Here is a 21,793-nt window from a genome sequence, read left to right as displayed (position 1 = left end):
AGTTGCGCCGATCACATCAATACCTACCAATCCATAGACCTACCTATAACCCCCAATCCCATTAAATCCCATATACTCATCCAGAAGTCTTTTAAAAGACCCCAGCGAGTTCGCCTCCACCACCACTGACGGCAGCCGATTCCATTCACTCACCACCCTCTGAGTGAAAAACTTACCCCTAACATCACTTCTGTACTTGCCTTCCCGCACCTTCAATCTGTGTCCTCTCGTAGTGACCATTTCAACCCGGGGAAATAGCCTCTGAGAATCCACCCTATCTATTCCTCTCAACATTTTATAAACCTCTATCAGGTCGCCTCTCAACCTTCGTCTCTCCAGGGAGAAGAGTCCCAGCTCCCTCAACCTAACTCTATAAGGTGTGCCTCCCAATCCAGGCAACATCCTTGTAAATCTCCTCTGTACCCTTTCAATAGCTTCTACGTCCTTCCTATAGTGAGGTGACCAGAGCTGCACACAGTACTCCAAATGAGGCCTGACAAGGGTCTTATAAAGTTGCAGCATTACCTCCCGATTCCTAAACTCAATGCCTCGATTTATGAAGGCCAGTACACCATACGCCTTCTTGACCACATCCTCCACCTGCGAGGCCGATTTAAGAGTCCTGTGGACCCGGACCCCAAGGTCCTTCTGCTCTTCAACGCTGCTAAGACTTCTGCCCTTGATAGTGTACTCGTTCATCCCATTGGTCCTGCCAAAATGGACCACTACACATTTATCCGCGTTGAAGTCCATCTGCCACTTCTCCACCCAGTCCTGCATCCTATTTATGTCCCGCTGCAACTTCTGACATCCTTCCAGACCATCCACAACACCACCGACCTTCGTGTCATCGGCGAACTTACTAACCCATCCCCCCACTTCCTCATCTAGGTCATTTATGAAAATGACAAACAGCAAGCAAGGGTCCTAGAACAGATCCCTGGGGCACTCCACTGGTGACTGACCTCCATGCAGAAAAAGACCCATCCACAACCACTCTCTGTCTTCTGCAGGCAAGTCAGTTCTGGATCCACAAGGCCAAAGCCCCTTGGATCCCATGCCCTCTCACCTTCTCAAGAAGTCTTGCATGGGGGACCTTATCAAACGCCTTGCTGAAGTCCATGTACACCACGTCCACTGCCCTTCCTTCGTCAATGTGTTCAGTCACATTTTCGAAGAACTCAACAAGGCTCGTAAAGCACGACCTGCCCTTGACAAGACCATGCTGACGATTCCTGATCATGCCAAACCTCTCCAAATGCTCGTAAATCTTGTCCCTCAGAAGCCTCTCCATCAGCTTACCAACCACTGAGGTCAGACTCACCGGTCGGTAATTTCCCGGGCTATCTCTGTTCCCTTTCTTGAAAATAGGAACCACATCCGCAATCCTCCGGAACCTCTCCCGTCTCCATTGACGACGCAAAGATCATCGCCAGGGGCTCTGCAATCACTTCCCACAGTAACCTGGGGTACATCCCATCTGGTCCCGGCGACTTATCTATCTTGATAGAATTCAAAAGTTCTAACACATCCTCTTCCTTTAATATCCGCATACTCAATCTTTTCCGTTTGCTGCAAACCTGTAGCAAAATCTTCCAGATCAGTTTCCACCGTGAATACTGAGGCAAAGTACTCATTAAGCACCTCTGCCATTTCTTCTGGTTCCACACAGACCTTTCCCCCTTCACCTTTTATAGGTCCTATCCCTTCTCTTCTCATCCTTTTACTTTTCACATATTTATAGAAGGCCTTGGGATTCTCCTTAATCTTACCCGCCAAGGCCTTCTCATGACCCCTCCTGGCTCTCCTAATTTCCCTTTTAAGCTCCTTTCTACAATCCTTATACTCCTCAAGATCCTTAACATCTCCTAGCTCCCTGAACCTTTTGTACACCTTCCTTTTCCTCCTGACTAGGTTCACCACAGCCTTTGTGCACCACGGTTCCCGCGACCTACCAAAACCTCCTTGTCTCATTGGAATGTTGTCGTGCAGAGCTCCAGACAAACATTCCTTGAATATCCGCCACCTTCCTTTGGTACTTTTCCCTAAGAATGCCTCCTTCCAGTTTATTTGTCCAGTTAACTTCCTGACGTCTTCATATTTCCCCTTACTCCAGACAAACACCTTCCTAGCCTGCCTGATCCTATCTCGTTCCAATGCAATCGTGAAGGGGAGAGAATTATGATCACCATTCCCAAGATGCTCTCCTACCGAGAGATCCGTCACCTGTCCTGGTTCATTCGCCAGTACCAGGTCAAGTACAGCCTCTCCTCTCGTAGGCTTATCCACGTACTGTGTCAGGAAACCTTCCTGAACACACCTAACAAACTCCTCCCCATCCAAACCCCTTACCCTTGGGATATTCCAATCGATGTTTGGGAAATTGAAGTCCCCCATCACGACAACTCTGCTATTACTACATCTCTCTAGAATCTGTTTCCCTATCTGCACTTCAACTTCCCTGTCACTATTGGGCGGCCTATAGGATACACCCAGCAAAGTTTTCGACCCTTTGCTGTTCCTAACTTCCACCCACAGAGACTCTGTAGATAGTCCCTCCACAGCATCCTCCTCCTCTGCAGCCATGACACTGTCCCTGATCAACAGTGCCACTCCACCACCACTTTTGCCTCCCTCCCTGTCCTTCCTGAAGCATCTGAATCCTGGCACCTGAAGTACCCAGTCCTGTCCCTGAGACATCCAAGTCTCTGTAATGGCCACCACATCACATTCCCAAGCAGCAATCCACGCCCTAAGCTCATCTACCTTATTTACTACACTCCTGGTGTTAAAATAGATACACTTCAGCCCCTCAGTCTGGGCATTACCCTTCTCCACCCCGTCTAACCTCCCTCTCATACCGCCTGCAGTCCTTCCCTACCTGGGAGCTAACCTCCTCAGTCCCAGTCTCCCCATCACAATTCCCTCCCCCCATCCTTTCTAGTTTAAAGTCCCCCCAGTAGCCTTAGCCAGTCTTCCCACCAAGATATTAGTCCCCCTGGGATTCAAGTGCCACCCGTCTTTACTGTACAGGTCACACCTGCCCCTAAAGAGGTCCCAATGATCTAGGAACCGAAATCTCTGCCCCCTGTTCCAGTCCCTCAGCCACGCATTCAGCCTCCACCTCATTCCATTCCTGCCCTCATTCTCCCGTGGCACAGGCAGCAATCCTGAGATTACTACCTTCGCTTTCCTCTTCCTCAGCTGTCTACCTAGTTCCCTATAGTCCCTTTTCACGACTGCCTCCCTCTTCTTGCCTACGTCAGCAGTACCTATATGCACTACAACCTCCGGTTCCTCACCCTCCCCCTTCAGGATGTCTGGGAGACGCCCAGAGACATCCCGGATCCCAGCTCCAGGGAGACAAACCACCATCCACGACTCACGTCTACATCCACAAAAACGCCTGCCTGCCCCCCTCACTGTGGAGTCCCCTATTAATACTACCTTTCTGCTCTCTTTTTTAATTTTTTGACATACTGGCTCAGCTCCAGAGACCTGGCCACTGCTGCCTCCCTCGGATGAGCTGTTTCCGCCCCCCCCCCCCCGTAGTACTCAGGCAGGAGTACTTATTTTGAAGGGGGACATCCACCAGTGTGCTGTCCATCACCTGAGGTTTCCCCTTCCTAATAGTTACCCACGTGCCTTCTTCCCGTTGCCCTGGTTTGACTACTTGCTGATCTCTGTCCCTTAACCCCTCTCGGAATTCCATCACATCTGAAGAAAGCTAGGATAGAGCTCAAAAGCCATGATTCCAAGTTAAATAGTCTGTCAGTGCAACCAGTTAGACAAGATACTGTAGTTTTTCACGCATCCTTACAATTGCCTTCAGGAGAGAAGGGAAGAAAATTGATTAGCGGAGAAACAAACAGCACTTATTTTATTTTTCTATAAAAATTTTTAGTACACGTCATTGGTCTATTTATTGAATAAATACCCATCCTAATATCTCCTCCTTTGACTTGGCATTCATTTTCTTTAATGAAGTATCATTAGAGGTTTCTTTTTAAGTTAAAGGTGCTATATGAATGTCTTTGAATATTCTTTTCTGGTGAAAACCAGTTGCAAAGAAATTGCTTAAGAATGCTTTTCATATAGAATGCTCTTTAAAAGGTGTTACAAAATTGCATTTTATTTGTAATCCGCTATCATTAAGATGTTAAGCATTGTTTTGTCTGATCATCATCACCGCTAGCACCCAGTTACAACCTCCTGACCCCACAGCCCCCTTGGAGGCAGCAACTACAATGCCATGGTGCTTAAACTGCAGTACTGCTACTTAATTATACAAGTGAAAAGACTACAAATAAATAAGAGCTCCTACAAATGTAGCCAGAACTCTTTCAGCAATGTGTAGTTATGGAGAGGACAAAATAATTATTTTTGAAAACTATGGACATGAATGTAGCTTAGTAAATACATGATATATGATTGCAATTAAACAGTAGGACTGACATCTGCTGTGGGCACTACAAGTTGGTCCTGCTAATTGTACAATTGCTTACCTACCTCCTATAAACAAAACCAAGCAAAACTGGCTGTGATCTGTAATGTTTTACTTAAAAGGTGGTGAAAGCTGATTCAATAAATAAAATTGAGAAAGAGAATGAGGGAGTGACATACAAAGACTGGAATGTTGGACTAGGCTTGGCAGCACAGCTACAATAGGCTGGCTGCTTTCTGTGCTTCTGTTTCCATGATTCTATGGATGATTGTTGGGAATGCTGATGTTTGATCTCGAACATGAATTTCCCCTTGAATAACACTTCTGTTAGCACCTCATTAAGTTCTCTATAGGGTCCTTTAAGGTATCCATCATTGCCTCATTGAAGCAGCAATCCCAATTGCCCTATCATATTTCTAGCTTTCCCATCCAATATGCCAGCTGAAGGATACCCTTGCTAACCAGCTTCCTATCATGCTGACTGTATCCATTACTGTATTCTTGGACTGTTCTGGGGATCATTCTTTGCCTTGTTTTGCTTTTCTGTCTGAAACGTCACTACTTTTCTAAATAAGATCCTTACCACTCTTGATCTCTTTGTGGATGGTTACATTTATATCTTGGTTTCAAATGATACAAAACATGGGTGTTGACACCCCCTTATTGGGACATTCTTTACTTGGTTATATTTTCTACTAGTTGCCATGATGGTGGTGTGACTGTTATTACCAATTCACAGCTGGGCCTCTTTTTTCTTCCAACTTTCTACTGGCCTTTATCTTTGCTTTTTTTTTGTGTACTTGACACCAAATTTCTCTTACCAACAGTTCCAAATTTCTACAGTTTGTCTTTCTTGGATTCAAAGTGGTGGATTCTGGCCTCTTCATTTCCATCAGCCTTGCATCTTTAATTCCTATATTAAAAGTCAACCCTGACCAAACTTTTGGTTATCCTCTCCTAATATCTGTTCCTTTGACTTGGTATTCATTTCCTCCACACCCTTAATGAAGTATCTTAGAGGTTTCATTTTGTGTTTAAAGGTGCTATGTAAATCTCATTGGATATTTTTTCCTCTGGTATAAACCAGTTGCAAAGTAGTTCAAATGCTAATCCTGCAGTTCAGATGTTGTCACCATTGCAGATGTCAGAGCAGCCTTTGCCCTTCGTCAACCCACAGAGAGTGACTTGATGGGGTACACGGACAAGCACTCAGATCCTGGGCATCCAGTTGGAGGGGTATTCGCAGACATCTTCAGCCTCTCTTTACAACAACCTGAGGTCCCTACCTTCTTCAAGAAGACAACCATCATCCCGATACCAAAGAAAAGCCAAGCAGTGTGTCTTAATAATTGTCGGCTGCTGGTTCTGACATCCACCATTATGAAATGCTTAGAAAGGTTGGTCGTGGCACGAGTCGATTCTGGCATCCCAGATTGCCTGGATCTGCTGCAGTTCGCCCACCACTGCAACAGGTCCACAGCAGACGCAATCTCCCTGGTCCTTCCCTCAATCCTGGAACACCTAGATAACAAAGACGCCTATGTCAGACTCCTATTTATTGACTATAACTCAGCCTTCAACACTATTATTCCTACAAAAGTCATCTCCAAGCTCTGTGGCCTGGCCCTTGGCTCCTCCCTCTGCAACTGGGTTCTAAACTTCCAAACCCACAGATTGCAATCAGTAATGTTAGGCAACAACACCTCCTCCACGATCATCCTCAACATCACTGCCCTACGAGGCTGTAGCCTCAGCCCCTTACTATATTTCTTTATACGTCTATAACTGTGTGATCAAATTTCCCTCCAACTCAATTTTCAAGTGTGCTGATGATACCATCATAGAGAGTCGGATCTCAAACAATGATGAGATGGAGTACAGGAAAGAGATGTAGAATCTGGTGACCTGGTGCAACGACAATAATCTTTCTCCCTCAATGTCAACAAAATGAATGAGATTGTCACTGACTTCAGGACAATCCTCCGGTCTGAATCGATGAGGACAAAGTAGAAATGGTTGAGAACTTCAAGTTTTTAAGTATCCAGATCAACAACAACAATCTGTCCTGGTCGTGACCCCCGTCTCCTCCCCCTCTCCTCCCCCCCCCCCCCCCCCCCAATGCTGACACTATAGTTAAGAAAGCCCACCAACGCCTCAACTTTCACAGAAGACTAAAAAAATTTGGCATGTCCACTATGACCCACCAACTTTTACAGATGCACTATAGAAAGCATTCTTTCTGGTTATATTGCAGCTTGGTATGGTATGGCTCTTGCTGTGTCCAAAGCTGCAAGAAACTTTGAAGGGTCATGAACAAAGCCCAGTCTATCACGCAAACCAGCCTCCCACCCATTGACACTGTCTACATTTCCTGCTGCCTTGGAAAAGCAGCCAGCAAAATTAAGGACTCCGCTGCCCCTGGAAATACACTCTTCCATCGTCTTCTTTCCAGAAAAAGATACAAAAATCTGAGGACACGTACCAACCGACTTGAGAACAGCTTCTTCCCTGCTGCCATCAGAGTTTTGAATGGACCTATTTCGCATTAAGTTGATCTTTCCCTACACCCTAGCTATGACAATAACGCTACATTCTGCACTCCCTCCTTTCCTTCTGTATGAACAGTATGCATTGTCTGTGTAGCATGCAAGAAATAATACTTCTCATTGTATATTAATTCATGTGACTAAATCAAATGAGGGAGAACTTTTTATGTACTTGTTGGCCAAATTGCTTCTACTCATCGGTCATGAGATTAGGCACACTGAAATCTTTCTGCTCTGGTGGGCTAACTTGTTCAATTGTACTTGTGTGGTTTAAGATCCTCTTGGATATTATTTTTGAATATGAAACAAGGTTCTTTGCAATGGCGGTTTCATCAGTGGATTTTAGCAATTTTGATTTCAACCTTTCATGTGAAAATCAATTTTTTTCTAGTCTCACACTCGAAGCAGAAGATTGTGGGTTCAAATTCCACTCCAGATATTTCAGCACGTAATCTATACAGATAAGAGTGCAGCACTAAGGGATTGCTGCACTGTCTGAAGTGCTAGCTTTGGAATGAGATGTAAAATAGAAGCCCCATCAGCATCGTCCTACAGACCTAAAAAATTTCATGGCACTTTGAAGGAGTCATGATGTGGATGTGCCGACGTTGGACTGGGGTAAACACAGTTAAAAAGTCTGACAACACCAGGTTTTAGTCCAACCGATTTATTTGAAAGTAAACGCACAAGCTTTCGGGTTAGTCCCTTCGTCAGGTGAATGGAGAGTTCTGGCCTCAGACAGAGCATATAAAGCACAGACAGTTTACAGATTACTGATTAGAATGCAAATCTTTACACCTAACCTGCTATTCAAGTCTTGAAGTGGCTGACAATGTGAGTGGAAGGAGCACTGATCACAGGTTAAAGAGATGTGTATTGTCTCCAGACAGTACGGTGAGTAAGGTTTTGCAAACCCAGGCAAGTGTTGAGGGTTACAGTGCGACATGAACCCAAGATCCTTGTTGAGACCGTCCTCATGTGTGTGGAACTTGGCTATCAGTCTCTGCTCAGCGACTCTGCGCTGTCGTGTGTCGTGAACGCCGCCTTGGAGAATGCTTACCCGAAGGTCAGAGGCTGAATGCCCGTGACCACTGAAGTGTTCGCCAAGAGGAAGGGAACAGTCTTGCTTCGGGAAGCATGGTACATTGGGGAGACCATGCAGATGCTACGACAACGGATGAATGAACATCGCTCGACAATCACCAGGCAAGACTGTTCCCTTCCTGTTGACGAACACTTCAGTGGTCACGGGCATTCAGCCTCTGACCTTCGGGTAAGCATTCTCCAAGGCGGCCTTCACGACACACAACAGTGCAGAGTCGCTGAGCAGAGACTGATAGCCAAGTTCCACACACGAGGACGGTCTCAACAAGGATCTTGGGTTCATGTCGCACTACCGGTAACCCCCAACACTTGCCTGGGTTTGCAAAACCTCACTCACTGTACTGTCTGGAGACAATACACATCTCTTTAACCTGTGATCAGTGCTCCTTCCACTCACATTGTTAGCCACTTCAAGACTTGAACAGCAGGTTAGGTGTAAAGATTCACATTCTAATCAGTCATCTGTAAACTGTCTGTGCTTTATATGCTCTGTCTGAGGCCAGAACTCTCCATTCACCTGACGAAGGGACTAACCCGAAAGCTTGTGCGTTTACTATCAAATAAATCAGTTGGACTAAAACCTGGTGTTGTCAGACTTTTTACTTTGAAGGAGAGCAGGGCAGTGCCAAATCAATATTTATCCCTCAAACAACATTTGCTGAAACTGATTATCTGAACTCTGCTGCATGTAGATTAGATCTGTAAGGTGTCGTTGACAGTGCTATTGAGCAACATTTATACTGCAATAACTTAGATGCCCAGTTTGGGTTCCTTCAAGGCCATTCAGCTCCTGACCTCATTGCCAAGTTATGATCCTTGGCCAGATCCCCAAGTTGGTAAGATTCGGTTAACATTTTTGTTTAAAATAGACAAAGTTTGAGATTTAAGACATTTGTTCAATGAAGAAAACCATAAGATTCCACAGCTTTTTAAAAAAAAAAGCATAATAAGCTTTACTATACTTGGTCAGAATCTATCTTCTACTCTTCAGTGTTATTATAAGGTACATGTGAATTAACAGGCAAACTGTAATTGAGCACACCACACTGCACATTGAATCAAATGGTGACCAAAACACACACCTTGGATTTCTCAACAATCCACCCAGACATCAGTAAAGCTGTGAGTCAGTCAATCCCACTGAAACTCTGTTCCTTGAGGATTTCCGGTTTTCACCTTCAAAGATCTTGCCTTGGAATTCTCTCCAAAGGTCACTCCAACATGGCTGGCTTCAACAACAGCCCACCTTGCAGGCTTTCAATCTCGTCTCCCAAGCTTCTGTCCTCTGGATTTCTGAGTCTACCCTCCAGCACCCACTGGTGAACATAATTTTAGCTCATTGGCCACACTGAGCAGAACACTACCATGCCAAAGAAGGACCTTTGACCCCATGGTTCACAGCATGAAATCACCAACCTTCAGCAGCTTTCTTGAACTTTGGGGCTTCTCTTGAGCCCTTTACCAGACTATGGCCCACTTAGCAGGATTTCACTCTCGTCTTTCAAGATTCTGTTCCCCTGAATCCTGAGTCTACACTCAAATTACAGACACAACTTCAGATTTTCAGCTGTACCAAGCAGAAGGCTACTGCACCAGTAGGGTAACTAAGACCACAAGACGTAGGAGCAGAAGTAGGCCATTTGGCCCATTGAGACTGCTCCACTATTCAATGAGATTGTGACTAATTTGATGTGACCTCTGCCTTATCCCCATCCCTCTTGAATCCCTTACTGATTTTAACAATCTCTTATCTGAGCATTGAACATAATTAATGACCCAGCATCTACAGCCCTCTGAGGTAAAGAATTCCACAGATTTGCTACCCTCTGAGAAAATAAATTCCTTCTCACCTTGGTCTTAAATAGGCAACCCCATTATCTGAGATTATGCCCTCTGGTCCTAGATTTGTGGCTTGTGCTACCAAATAAACCCTTTTGGACTTTAACCTGGTGTTATGAGACTTCTTACTGTGCTTACCCCAGTCCAACACCAGCATCTCCATACCTAGACTCTCTAGTTTAGGGAAACTAAACTCTCAGCTATACCCTGTAGGGCCCTGAGAATCCTATATGTCTTAAGAAAATCACCTTTTATTTTTATAAACTCCAATGAGTACAATTCTAACCTACTCAACTTCTCATAAGATGATCTCCCCATTTCCAGGAATAAATTTGTGAACCTTCTCAAGACTGCCTCGAATACTGATATATCATAGAGTCACCAAATTTTGGCTGCCCTCTTCACTTAAATTCTGGTCCCTACTGCCTTTTTACTTTTTGTAATGTATTTCTCCATTTTGTTCATAAATGGGGCCCATCTCTGAACCATACCAGAGGCTTCTTTTAAGATTTCTCCCTATCCCTGGGACATTTAATCTGTCATGGAACTCTGATCCTAGTCACCAGACCCAGGTTCTTGTGCTAGAACTGTCCATCTGCAGCCCACTCCTGATCTATGCATGTGCAGAAAGTCCAAGGTCTGTCCAATGTTAAAATTTCTGACCTCTGTTCCCCAGCAAGGGAAGTACAATTTTCATAATAGTCTTGGTCCAAACATGAATAAGTTGAACTTGAAAGGTCAGAGTAACTTTCCTTGCCATCAAGGTAGTATTTGACTGAGTGTGGCAGCAAGGAGCATTAGGATCTGGGGGAAACTCTCCCCTGGTTAGAATCGTACTTGCCTGTGGTTGTTGAAGGTCAGTCATCTAAGCCCCAGGACGTTACTGCTGGAGTATCTCAGTGTAATATCCTAGACAACCATTAACTGCTTCTTCTATGACCTTCCCTCCATCACAAAGTCAAAAGTAGGGATGTTCACAGATGACTGCACAATGCTCACTTTTTAAGACTGCTCAGGTACTGAAGTTGTTCATGTTCATGTACCGCAAGATGTAGACAATATTCAGACTTGATGTATAAAGTGAACTGAACCTGGCATATAAATACTACGAGAGCAGGTCATAGGTTGAGAATTCTGTGGCAAGCAACTTGCCACCTGACTTCTCAAGGCCTGTCCACCATCTACAAGGCACAAGTGAGGAGTCTGATGGAATACTGTTCACTTGCCTGGGTGAGTGCAGCTCCAATAACAGTCAGGGAGCTTGACACTTTCGAGAACAAATGTTGCTTGATGACACCCCATTCACCTTAAACGTTCACTCCTCCACTACTGGCAGTCAGCACTGTCCACCGTCTACAAGATGCAGTGCAGCAACTCACCAAGACTGCTTCAACAGCACATTCCAACCTTGCAAACTCTTCCACCTAGGAGGACAAGCTCCTGCAGATGCATGGGACTACCACCATCCGCAGGGTGCCCTCCATGCCACACAACATCCTGACTTGCAACTATATTGCTGTGCTCTACTGTTGCTGAGTTGAAACCTACAGCATTGTGGATGTAGTTACGTTACATGGATCGCAGCAGTTCAAGAAAGTGGTTCAACACCACCAATTGGAGAAGGTAGCCAGCAATGCTCACGGCCCATGAAAGAGTATTTTTTTTGTATTGCAGCAATTACAAAACTTCAAAAATACTTACAAAATGCTGTGGGATATCTTGTTGTAAAAGATACTATAAATTTCAGTTACTTTTTTCAGTAACTCTGTTACGGGTCATTTGTAGCTTTTTGTTTTTCTGACACCTCTTATAATTCAGGTTATTATTCAATTGACAGGTGGGTAAAAGTGGCAATGTCCCTGCTGGTACCACTGTTGACAGCACCATCACCCATCCCTCAGAGTTTGATTTCTACCTTTGTAGTCATGCAGGAATTCAGGTACAGTACATTCTGCCACCATCTTTTGATATTGTAAAATTGTTTGAAAATTCCTGGACTTTACTTTTCAATGATTAGGCAGAGATGAGTGCAGCGATTCACTCTTTGTAAGCTTTCAGTTGTGTGCTTCAGCAGTCTATTGCTCTGACTGAAAAATTAGTGAATTTTCTTTGTGCACGTTTCATTTTCAGACTCTACTGAGTTAGAATGTCAGGAATTTTCTCTGTCCTCATCATCGCAAATATTAGTCTCATTTTGTTTGTATTCTCAGGGTACCAGCCGTCCTTCACACTACCACGTCTTGTGGGATGACAACTGTTTCTCAGCTGATGAATTGCAGCTACTGACCTATCAGCTGTGTCACACTTATGTGCGGTGCACGCGTTCTGTCTCGATTCCTGCACCAGCATATTATGCCAGACTGGTTGCATTCAGAGCAAGATATCATCTTGTGGACAAAGATCATGACAGGTAAGACAGTGACCTAGTGAAAAATTGATTTCTCCATTTTTTTTTTTATATACAACTTTGCTTAATTAATTAACCCAGTTGCTGGTTGCATTTTTCTGGCATCCATGTATGTAGAGTGTTGTTAACTGGAGTTCAATTTTTGACCTTTGGTTTTGCGTTCAAAATTCTGCGTTACAAGAAGATGCTACAGACAGTGCAAAGTATATGACGACAAAGGTAATCAAATTTGGCCCCTTCACTGAAAAGTAATTGTCTCCCTCGTACCTTCCTGAATGAAAAAGTACATTGGATGAAGGAAAATTGAAAGAACATTGTGCCCTTTAAAATTAATTGCCACTGTAGTTCTTACTGAGGCTGTTCCCTTTTTATTGAGTCATTGGAGGTTTGTGCCACCAGTTCCTGAAGGTTTCGTTCAGCCTTGATAATTCCAAGGTTGAAAAATTGCTTTAGTAATTTTCTTTAGGTATGTTGCCAACTGTGTAAGAAATGACTTTCAAAATCATTGACACCAGTATGCAAGGGCTTTAAGAAGTCAATAGTCATATACTTGTATGGTTTTAAGTCATTGACTACTTAAATTTTTGCTTTGAATTTTGTTGTGGTATGATGGGCATTTGCCGTTTCATCACTTAGCATGTGTGTACGTTCTGAACATAAACATAAGAGCTTAAGAAATAGGAGCAGGAGTAGGCCATCTAGCCCTTCGAGCCTGCCCTGCCATTCAATAAGATCATGGCTGAAAATAAGCTGGGGCTGGGTATTTTCCAATCGGTAAAATCTGCTAACACATAATAGCAGCCAGGTCAGGGATACAGCATCAGATGTTGAGAGGCCCCTGTCCTAATCTTACTGCAAACCCAAGTGAAAGTGGAAATCAGCCCATGTGCCTGAAATTTCTGCCCAGGTGCAAAGATTGCACTAAATAGAACAGAATTCACCAAACTCCCTTTTTGATTATCAAACAAACTCTGTTCTCTATTGTAGACAAGGAAGGAACCACATTCTCCTTCACGGTTGCTGTTGAGGCCTTTTTCAGATTAAAAAGAAAATCTCCAATTTTGGGTGATTCTTGAGTATTGAACTTGTTAACTGCCACAAGTTAACTATGAGTTACAATTGAAAAGCTCGGCATTCAGTCATGTTTAGTTTATGTTTATTCCTTTTTTCATCAGAAGAATGAAAAAAAGTATTTGATTGCTGACATTCTACCGATTATTGGTTGATTTGAGTCTTTGGAAATTACTTAATGTTGTAGCAGCAGTAAGATAATTGGAACCCTTTAATGAGGATTATACATTAAAAGCTAAATGTTTCACTTTGAAGAACTAGCTCTGAAATAGAGAACATTAATGTATTGTCCAACATGTACATGATACATCCATATTGGATCAAAAATTGAAAACATATTTCCATGTATATTTAAAATTAATTCTTTAATCTTTACAGTGCTGAAGGAAGCCACATTTCTGGACAGAGTAATGGACGGGATCCACTGGCACTTGCCAAGGCTGTACAAGTCCACCATGATACTCAGCATACAATGTATTTTGCATAAAACCTGAAGTTTCCAACGATTTTGCAGCATACTGTGCCGTTCTGAAATGTCCTTACTTAGTGCTAATTTTTTTAAACAAACTCTTGAGGGCCAAGCTGGTTTTAGACCGCAGTCTACCAGTGAATAGAATGCAACGCACTGAATGACTCATTTGCTCATACAGATTTAAATGCACAGAGAAATGAGCCATTGTTCTTCAAAGTCTATCAGAAGCACTATACGAGGACAATACTGGTGGCTTTTTCCACTGTACTGATTTTATATTTTTTACCTCAAGGCACCAAGGCCGAACATCCTAAGGAAAATATGCATGAATGACTTTGGGTGTTACTACATTCAGTAGCAAGTTTTGATATTGTGTGTTTTCTTTCTCTGTTTATACGAGGTAATACTGTTGTAAAACTCCCATCTATTTTTAATCTTTTACAAACAGACTGATGTGGGTATGCGCGTGTGAAAATGAACATTAGGGATACTTTGTAGATAGTTTTGAGTATGTCTATTGTGCAAAAGTTTCAAAGGGAACTCTTGAAATTTATACAGCTGTAAAGGGGCAAGTGTTTCCAAACTATACAAGTACAGGCAAACCCTATGATTATGCACTCAGATAATGTCAAAAGAGTTATTGACCTGGCAAGGTTTGTACTCCTCATGACTTCACAGCTTCAAAGAGATTGAAGTTGGTTAAAAATACTAGAGTTTTATGCTAGGAATTAAAGCGAAGTTTAACTGTATATAAGCATAAAGTGAACCATTTTAACGAATTATGATTCCAAAGTCGAAAAGCAGAATATTGCAGATGTTGGAAATCTGAAATGACAACAGGAAATGCTGAAGGTACTCAGCAGATCGGGCAGCATCTGTGGTAAGAGAACAAAGTTGACATTTCAAGTTGATACCTTTCATCAGAACTAGAAAAAGCTAACAATTTTTTTCCCCCAGTTTTGATACAAGGGCTGGAGTTCTCCAGCTGTTCGTGGCCCACCATTGCTGCCAATGAGGATGGAGAATTTGGCACTCAGCCATATGAACAGCTGAAGAATCCCACTCAAAGTCATTGACCTGAAATATTAACCTTATTTCTCCCAAAGATGCTGCCAGGCCTGCTGAATATCTCCAACATTTCATGGTTTTATTGTATGCTTTCAAAATGTTTTGCTGTGAACATTTGCAAATATCCTGAGATGTGTGAGATGCCTAACTCTAGGATTATTTGCACTGATAATGGGTGCGCTACTGTTATCTTTTTGGTAATCTGACCATTCTATTCCTTTTGTAGTAAGGCCAGCTGGACTGTCCATCCCCAGTTAGTTCGCCCATCTGTGCTACACCAACAACAATGTATTTCCTACAATTGGCTATTTTAACTAATCTGCCAATCAAAGATTGGTGGTTTTGTAAATCTTAGATTCTCAATTCAAGTTATTAGTTTGACATCTTTTTGCCATGACAATCCTAATTTATAGTAATGGCAGTCTACCCAAGCTGCCTCTGATAAATTCCATCCCTGATACAAGAAAGTGAATTTCAATTTTTTTAAAGGCATTTTGCACTAAAAGTTTTAATGTGATTTTTACCGTAAAATCTTAATCCATAGTTGAAAGAGGTAGAAATGTCATATGGAAAAAAATCCTCAAATTAGACTTGCATATAACAAAATTAAAACTGTAATTAGCAAAAGACTCAGTAGAACTGCATATGTGGAGTGTACTGTACTTGGATATTTTGAAAAAAGCGTTCTTGAACTTTATATGCAGAATTATAAATTGTAATTGTCAGGTCTTTTTTTTTTGTTTGTCAATTTCAAACCTTTTAAGTACCTATTTTTGCTGCATTTGAGTTTCCAGTACAGAAACCTTCAGGTGCCTACTTGATAGGTTATGGAAGCAGAAAAGTTGCAGAAACTGTTATGGTGCTTGAAAAATACTTGACTGTATTTACTTTGGGGCTTCTGCCAGCTGGACTGTCCAAGATCACTTTATAGTTTGGGCAAGAAAGATACAACTTGCTAAACTGGGAAGGAGGCTGAGACATTGGGTATAATACTATGGTACAAATTGAATCCTTTTGTGAGAGACATCACGATTCATAATCAGGCCGTAATTCTGTTTTGTTTTAAATTGTGCATACTTTGTGTTCCTTATTGTGTTTGAAACTTGTGCAATATGTTCAAAAGTAGAACAAGCAAACTGTAAAGGAGAAGTCACTGGAATGTGCTTATGATGAAACACGGCCTTCTTTTTATATCCTGTCGTCCAATTCAGAAAAGTCTTGACAGAAAAACTGATTCATAATGTGATTCTGCATTCTGGTTTTAGACTACAATTTTACATGGCTTGTGAGCCTTTTTTAAAAATGGGGATAAGCAGCACATCAGTATTCCAGCTGAGCAACAAAATTTTGCATTTTTTAAACCAGCTAATAAGGGAATCAAAGAAATCCAAAGCAAAATCCTGTTTAAGTTAAATGTTAAAAGTTTTATTGAACATTTGAGACTGTTTGTTTGAGGAATATCAGCTTGTGATTGCTTTCATCCTGTCAACCTTTCCCTCCCCTTAAAGCAATTACTTTGTTTGCTTGCACCTTAAAAAGATTTGTCAAATTTTCGACAATACGTTTTGACATTCCATAGATGAAAGTAGTGCTGAGGAGGTTTTTAATATAGAAAAATATTTCTATCAGACTATCTCCAGTGTAGCTATTGACTGCTTTCAAACAAATGGCCACAAATACCTTTTTCAAGGTTTTTGGCTGTTACGAGTTATCCTGTTAGCCTTCAGGATAACAGCCAAGATTGTCCATCGTGTGAGAACTATAAATACCTCCTTACACTCCTATCCACTGCCCCATACAAGAAAAGACTAACAGGAATAATAAAAAGGAAAAGGTCCAGAAGACGACAAGCCAGAATAGAAGGGCGAGGCATCACGGGGCAACTAGGGTTGGAGGTGAGCCAAATGAAAAGAGGCAGAGCAAGAAAGAAAAGGGGACATGTCGTCTTTCTGTCTGACCCCACAAACAATACCAAAAGACTAGTGTCCTTGACAATTGAAATGATTCATTATAACTTGGTGACTGACCTGTGTTTCATTACCATGCATGCCTGGCATTGCATTTAATCTTTATCTTGGCATTTGCAAATTAGCACAGGTTGTTTCTTTTAAAGTTGATCTTAGTGACAGCTAACATTGAGGGTTTTTTAAATGCTCTAAATCAGGTAGCTGATATCTTTATGGTCAACTTTATATTATAATTTTCACTTTGAATGTGATGTTGCTCACGAAATTGCTGCTGTATTTAAAAAGAAAACCACAGGATTACTGGGGTATGTGACCCTGGCAATAAATGGATCAGTAAAGAGACCAATTCACTTTTGGGGGAGTGGGATTGAAATAGGGTTTCTATCTCTTATTTACTTTTTAAAAAACATGCGCCTTTTTATGAATTGTGGTGTTTTTAAACTTGCCTGGGCTTGAGTAATGATGTCTGCAACATTTTTCAAAGGCCCGCCCTCTTAAATGACAAATAATTTTACCATTTGAAATAAGACTTTTGTCTCGTGCACACTTTGCAATCTTATTGCAATGAACTTTACCAGCAGAACTAATGCTTCATACTTTTCAGTACCCGACATTTTGTAGCCAATTCACCTAGCCAGCATTATAGTATTTCTTAACTGAGGCACATAGGATTACTGGTACCTGTACCTCCAGATTAAACTGCTTCAACTAGATGGTGCCAAAGGTGCTTGAAAGGCGAGGCTGTTAATAATTTTTATGAACAATATTTTTATGGATAAGTTTTCAAAGTTCTTGTTTAAAACATTGCTGTTCAGATCCCTGAAAACAATGGATAGTCTTTAGATCTTGGAGTATAAAAACCCTTCAGTGAGAGGCACACCTTATACAGGGTGTATTTTATATTTTCTTTAATAAGTTTATTAATTGTAATAGAAATGTATATTTGTGGAATATTGGATCCATATTCTCGAATGCAAATGCTTTTGCAAATGTAAGATTATATAATGCAAACAGCTTGGACTTTTCATTACAAGATTCTGTTTCTATTAATTTTTGAATAAGCTATATGACTATATCAATTTGAATTTCATTGTTCTGAAATTTATCTAAAGGGTAGCTGGGTCAGTAGAGGTTGCATTATTAGTGGTGGGGACTAACTGCAATTTATTTTCATCTTATTTGTATGAATGTGACAAATGTGATTTAGAGTTGGAGGATGGGGCATTTTCACATAACTATTTTCCAAGTGTGAATGACATTTGTGAGCAGAATTTAAATAACTGAATACAATAATGCACATTTTGGAATGAATTTCAGGGATACAAAATCAATTTCATTTTATGCTGAGGGAAAATTGCAGTTGTTTATTTATGCCTAGAACTACGAGAAAATGTGTCCTCTGAGGTTGTAACTCCTAATATTATGGGTAAACTATCTGTCACTTTATTTATTATGGCATCTCCCACCAGCTAAATTTACTGTAACTGAAACAAATTGGATATGTTTCCACCTCAATGAAATAATTACCTCATTGAACATGAGAGTGAAAACATTGTATGCACTCACTCTCAGCCTGGAAGCATAAGTGCTTGCATAGGAATTAATGCTGAGAGTTTAATATATGCAGTACTGCAAAGAACGGGAGAATAGTTTCAAGTTCAAAGAAACCCAGTTGATTTGAAACTGCTTGCAGCAGGGATTTCTGGGATGGTATGTCACTTTATTGATCCATTATGTACTGAAACTCCAAGTCTGATCATGAAACTTGAGCGTGTTTTGAATGATGTTGTTAAAGCTAACTAGAGAAATTTTTGTTGAGGTGGTGTACTAATTTATAGTCTTGCATATGAACAAAATCCCATGGTTCTAGAAGCCAACAGAAATAGGTAAGACATTTGCAATGACTTTGTACCTAATGGCCATTGGATGAAAGAATTTCACCACACAGAAGGACACCATCCAACCCATCACACCTGATCAGGTTCTTGGAACTATTCATTTAGTCCCATTCTTCTGCACTTTTTCCCCATGCCTTTTTTCTCCATTTTTCTATTTTTTTTCCTCTAAAGCCATTACTGAGTCCACCACATACTGGTATAGCCTTTCATGTATTAACAGCCCTCTGCACTTCTGTAATCTAAATAAACTCCTAACCTCACCATTTTGTAATGTTTACACCCTTACTGATTCACCAGCTCTGGCTACTGGTCAGATTTTGTCTGTTCAATGATGTGTTACCATGACCATTGTCACATTTATTACCATTCTGCTTTGAAGCTTGCCGTGTGCTCTCGTTTTTTCAGGATTCTCCTTATCTGTCTTCTCCCCACCTCTAGAAGTGTTTGTTTTTATTTATAACAGAGAAGGACGACATGTTTAGTGGATTTCATGGTAGCCATAGCTTATTGATAGCTACTGTAACGCGTATTTTGTAACTTCCCTTTGCCTTGGCAATTGTGTTGTATCTGGTTTGCACATGAACTGACAAAAAATACATTTCAAATGCTGTTAATACCAGAATTATGATTTGGATGAATGACTGAAGTGCACTATTTTGAAAGCTACTCTGCTGTCCAAAGATTTGAATAAATGTAACCAATGTCCTGCAATTTTAGGAGTATTTTTAAGTAAATTATTGATGTATAATTACAATTCAAAAATCCATTTCTTCAGAATTGCAGGTTGTTCATCATCCATGGGATGATTTATTTTGCAAACAAAAACTTTGGTTCTTTTTTATTACCACCATCCCTGCACCTCCCCAATAAAAAAACACGTCTGTAACTATTGTCTACCTTTTGTGCTTTGCATTTTGATGAACCCTCTGCCAGACTTTTATTGTCTACAGGCTTTCATTCTGTGAAACTTGCTAATTTAATCTATCCAAAACCATCTGACTGAACTGTGCATTATAAATATAGAAAAAACACAATTGAGCTTGTCTTCCTCCCATTTTCCTCTAGAAAGGTGACATAAGCTAGAGTACACTTCCATAAATGCAATGTTCCTCAAGTAACTCACCTAAATGTATATTTTTAACTAGAACCTCCAATGCTGTTGCAAATTATTTCACCCATCTGGAGAGATGAAAACCAGGCCCCACTCTGTCCAGATGCACATCTTCCCAAAGGGATCACCAGTCGGGAATTTGGTGGGAACATTGTAGTGTTTCTTTCAAACTGTGATCGTTCTGCAGCTAATAGAGCACAGAATCGGGATCGTACCTGGAGCCTTCATGGTCTGCATGGGTTATTACTACACCAGGTAGTAGACCTAATGACTCACCATGGTAGGCACTCCCCTAATATTAACCAGCAAGCAATACTCATAATTTTGTATGAATTTAGAGATAATGGTGTGGAACTATTTAAATTTGATCCTGGTTTTTATATTGCCGTTTTGCAAACTTTGTCTTATTGGTATAAATTTCCAGTTGCGAAAAGTGCTGCTGATCGCTAATTCTTGAGTGGTCATTATGATAAATTGGTTATAATGGTTTTTAATAAATTGCCCAGACAGAATGCCACTCAGCAATAATCACTTTTTTCCCCTCTTTCCTGAATCAGCTCTTTGTCTTAGAACAGTACTGGATATCTAATCTGATGCACTGCCATTTACTGTAGGTGTTTATGTTCACTGCCAGTTTAAAACTGATTTTAATGCATGTTTGGGATGCACATTCATCCAAATCAGAATGCAGTTTGCTGATTCCTAATGCTAAATACTGTCACTTTTTTATTCATTAGTTCAACTGATTTATTGGTAATTAGAGTCCTTTATCTTGCATCCCCAAGAAAAATAAATTTGATACTGGCATTTGTGAGTAGCAGTACTGTAAATTAGCCTGGTAATCCATGGTATTAAGGCTCCAGCCCTTGCTGTACAAAATTGCATTGAAAGCATTTTATGCTGCATAGTTCTGCTGTAACCAATTTTGTGTGTAGTTCATGGAAAAGCTGTTGGTACAATGTATGCGTTCTTAAGTAAAATTGAAAAAAATTGTTTTTGCTTCCCATACGAATGTTTAGATAAGTGCTGTTTTGATTTTTATTTTTTTGATTTGTGCGTATGTCTACCAATACGAGGTACTTTCCTGAGCTGTAGGTACGGATAACATGTGATAACCTTCCCTACATTGCTAAAAGATGTTGGCTGATTGCATTGCAAAGCTGTACTGCAATATGATTTTTAGCCTGCAGGGACAATTTGTGTTCATGTGACAAAAATAAAATGGTATTTTTGTGCCAGAATTTCTAAAGTGTATCAACTTCATATTTTTTACACTCTTTTGCTACTGGTTGCAACATATTTATTAGTGTATGCTGATTTGGGCTCTGGACAATACTGAAGGTAGATTTCAGGCCCCACCAAAAGGTTGCATTGACAGTAAACCACCAACATGGCAATTGTTAATGTGCTAACCAGTTACTTGTTGAGGGCCAAAGATTAAATTTCAAATAAGGTCATTTAGCCCAGCAGCAGTGCAATATGTGATTTTCCATAACTGTTGAATCCACCGTACTAGCTGGATGAGTAGCCAATAGAGGCATTGCTTTACCACACTACAAAAGCCTGGATACAATATACACAACTGGTTCAAATGAGTGTAACATTTAGGTAATGTCACATTGTTTTTTGCCAATTGAGCTGGATTCTTTGAGCACCAATATGAAATGTGAATTTTGTTTTCCTTTCCACAGCATTCTGTTCTGACATGGATTCTACGTGTGCCGCTGAAATAAGGTATGGTATGCCTCCGAATTGCCCTTTAAAATTACAGATTTGGACTTTCTACTCAAAGGGAACTTAATTCATCATGGAAAAGGGTTTGTTCCCGATCTCTTACAGATTATGTTTGTATTTTTGATCATTTTG

General features: G+C 41.1%; 1 protein-coding gene across 2 annotated transcripts in view; it reads left to right on the top strand.

The window, feature by feature from the left end:
* Positions 1 to 21,168, top strand: part of ago4 (argonaute RISC component 4) — a 71,969-nt gene extending 50,801 nt beyond the window's left edge. For both annotated transcript variants that reach the window (XM_080211415.1, XM_080211414.1), the window contains exons 17-19: positions 11,771 to 11,872; positions 12,144 to 12,343; positions 13,790 to 21,168. In XM_080211415.1, coding sequence (XP_080067541.1) covers positions 11,771 to 11,872; positions 12,144 to 12,343; positions 13,790 to 13,898 — 411 coding nt within the window. In that variant the 3' untranslated portion in view covers positions 13,899 to 21,168. The remainder of the gene's footprint in view (positions 1 to 11,770; positions 11,873 to 12,143; positions 12,344 to 13,789) is intronic.
* The last annotated feature ends 625 nt before the right edge of the window (positions 21,169 to 21,793 follow it).

Source organism: Carcharhinus amblyrhynchos, chromosome 24 (assembly GCF_965287045.1).
Source record: "Carcharhinus amblyrhynchos chromosome 24, sCarAmb.v2.hapA, whole genome shotgun sequence".
In the NCBI taxonomy this organism is placed as follows: domain Eukaryota; kingdom Metazoa; phylum Chordata; class Chondrichthyes; order Carcharhiniformes; family Carcharhinidae; genus Carcharhinus; species Carcharhinus amblyrhynchos.
The sequence above is the reverse complement of the archived record's forward strand: the minus strand, read 5'-3'. Positions and strand labels throughout refer to the sequence as shown.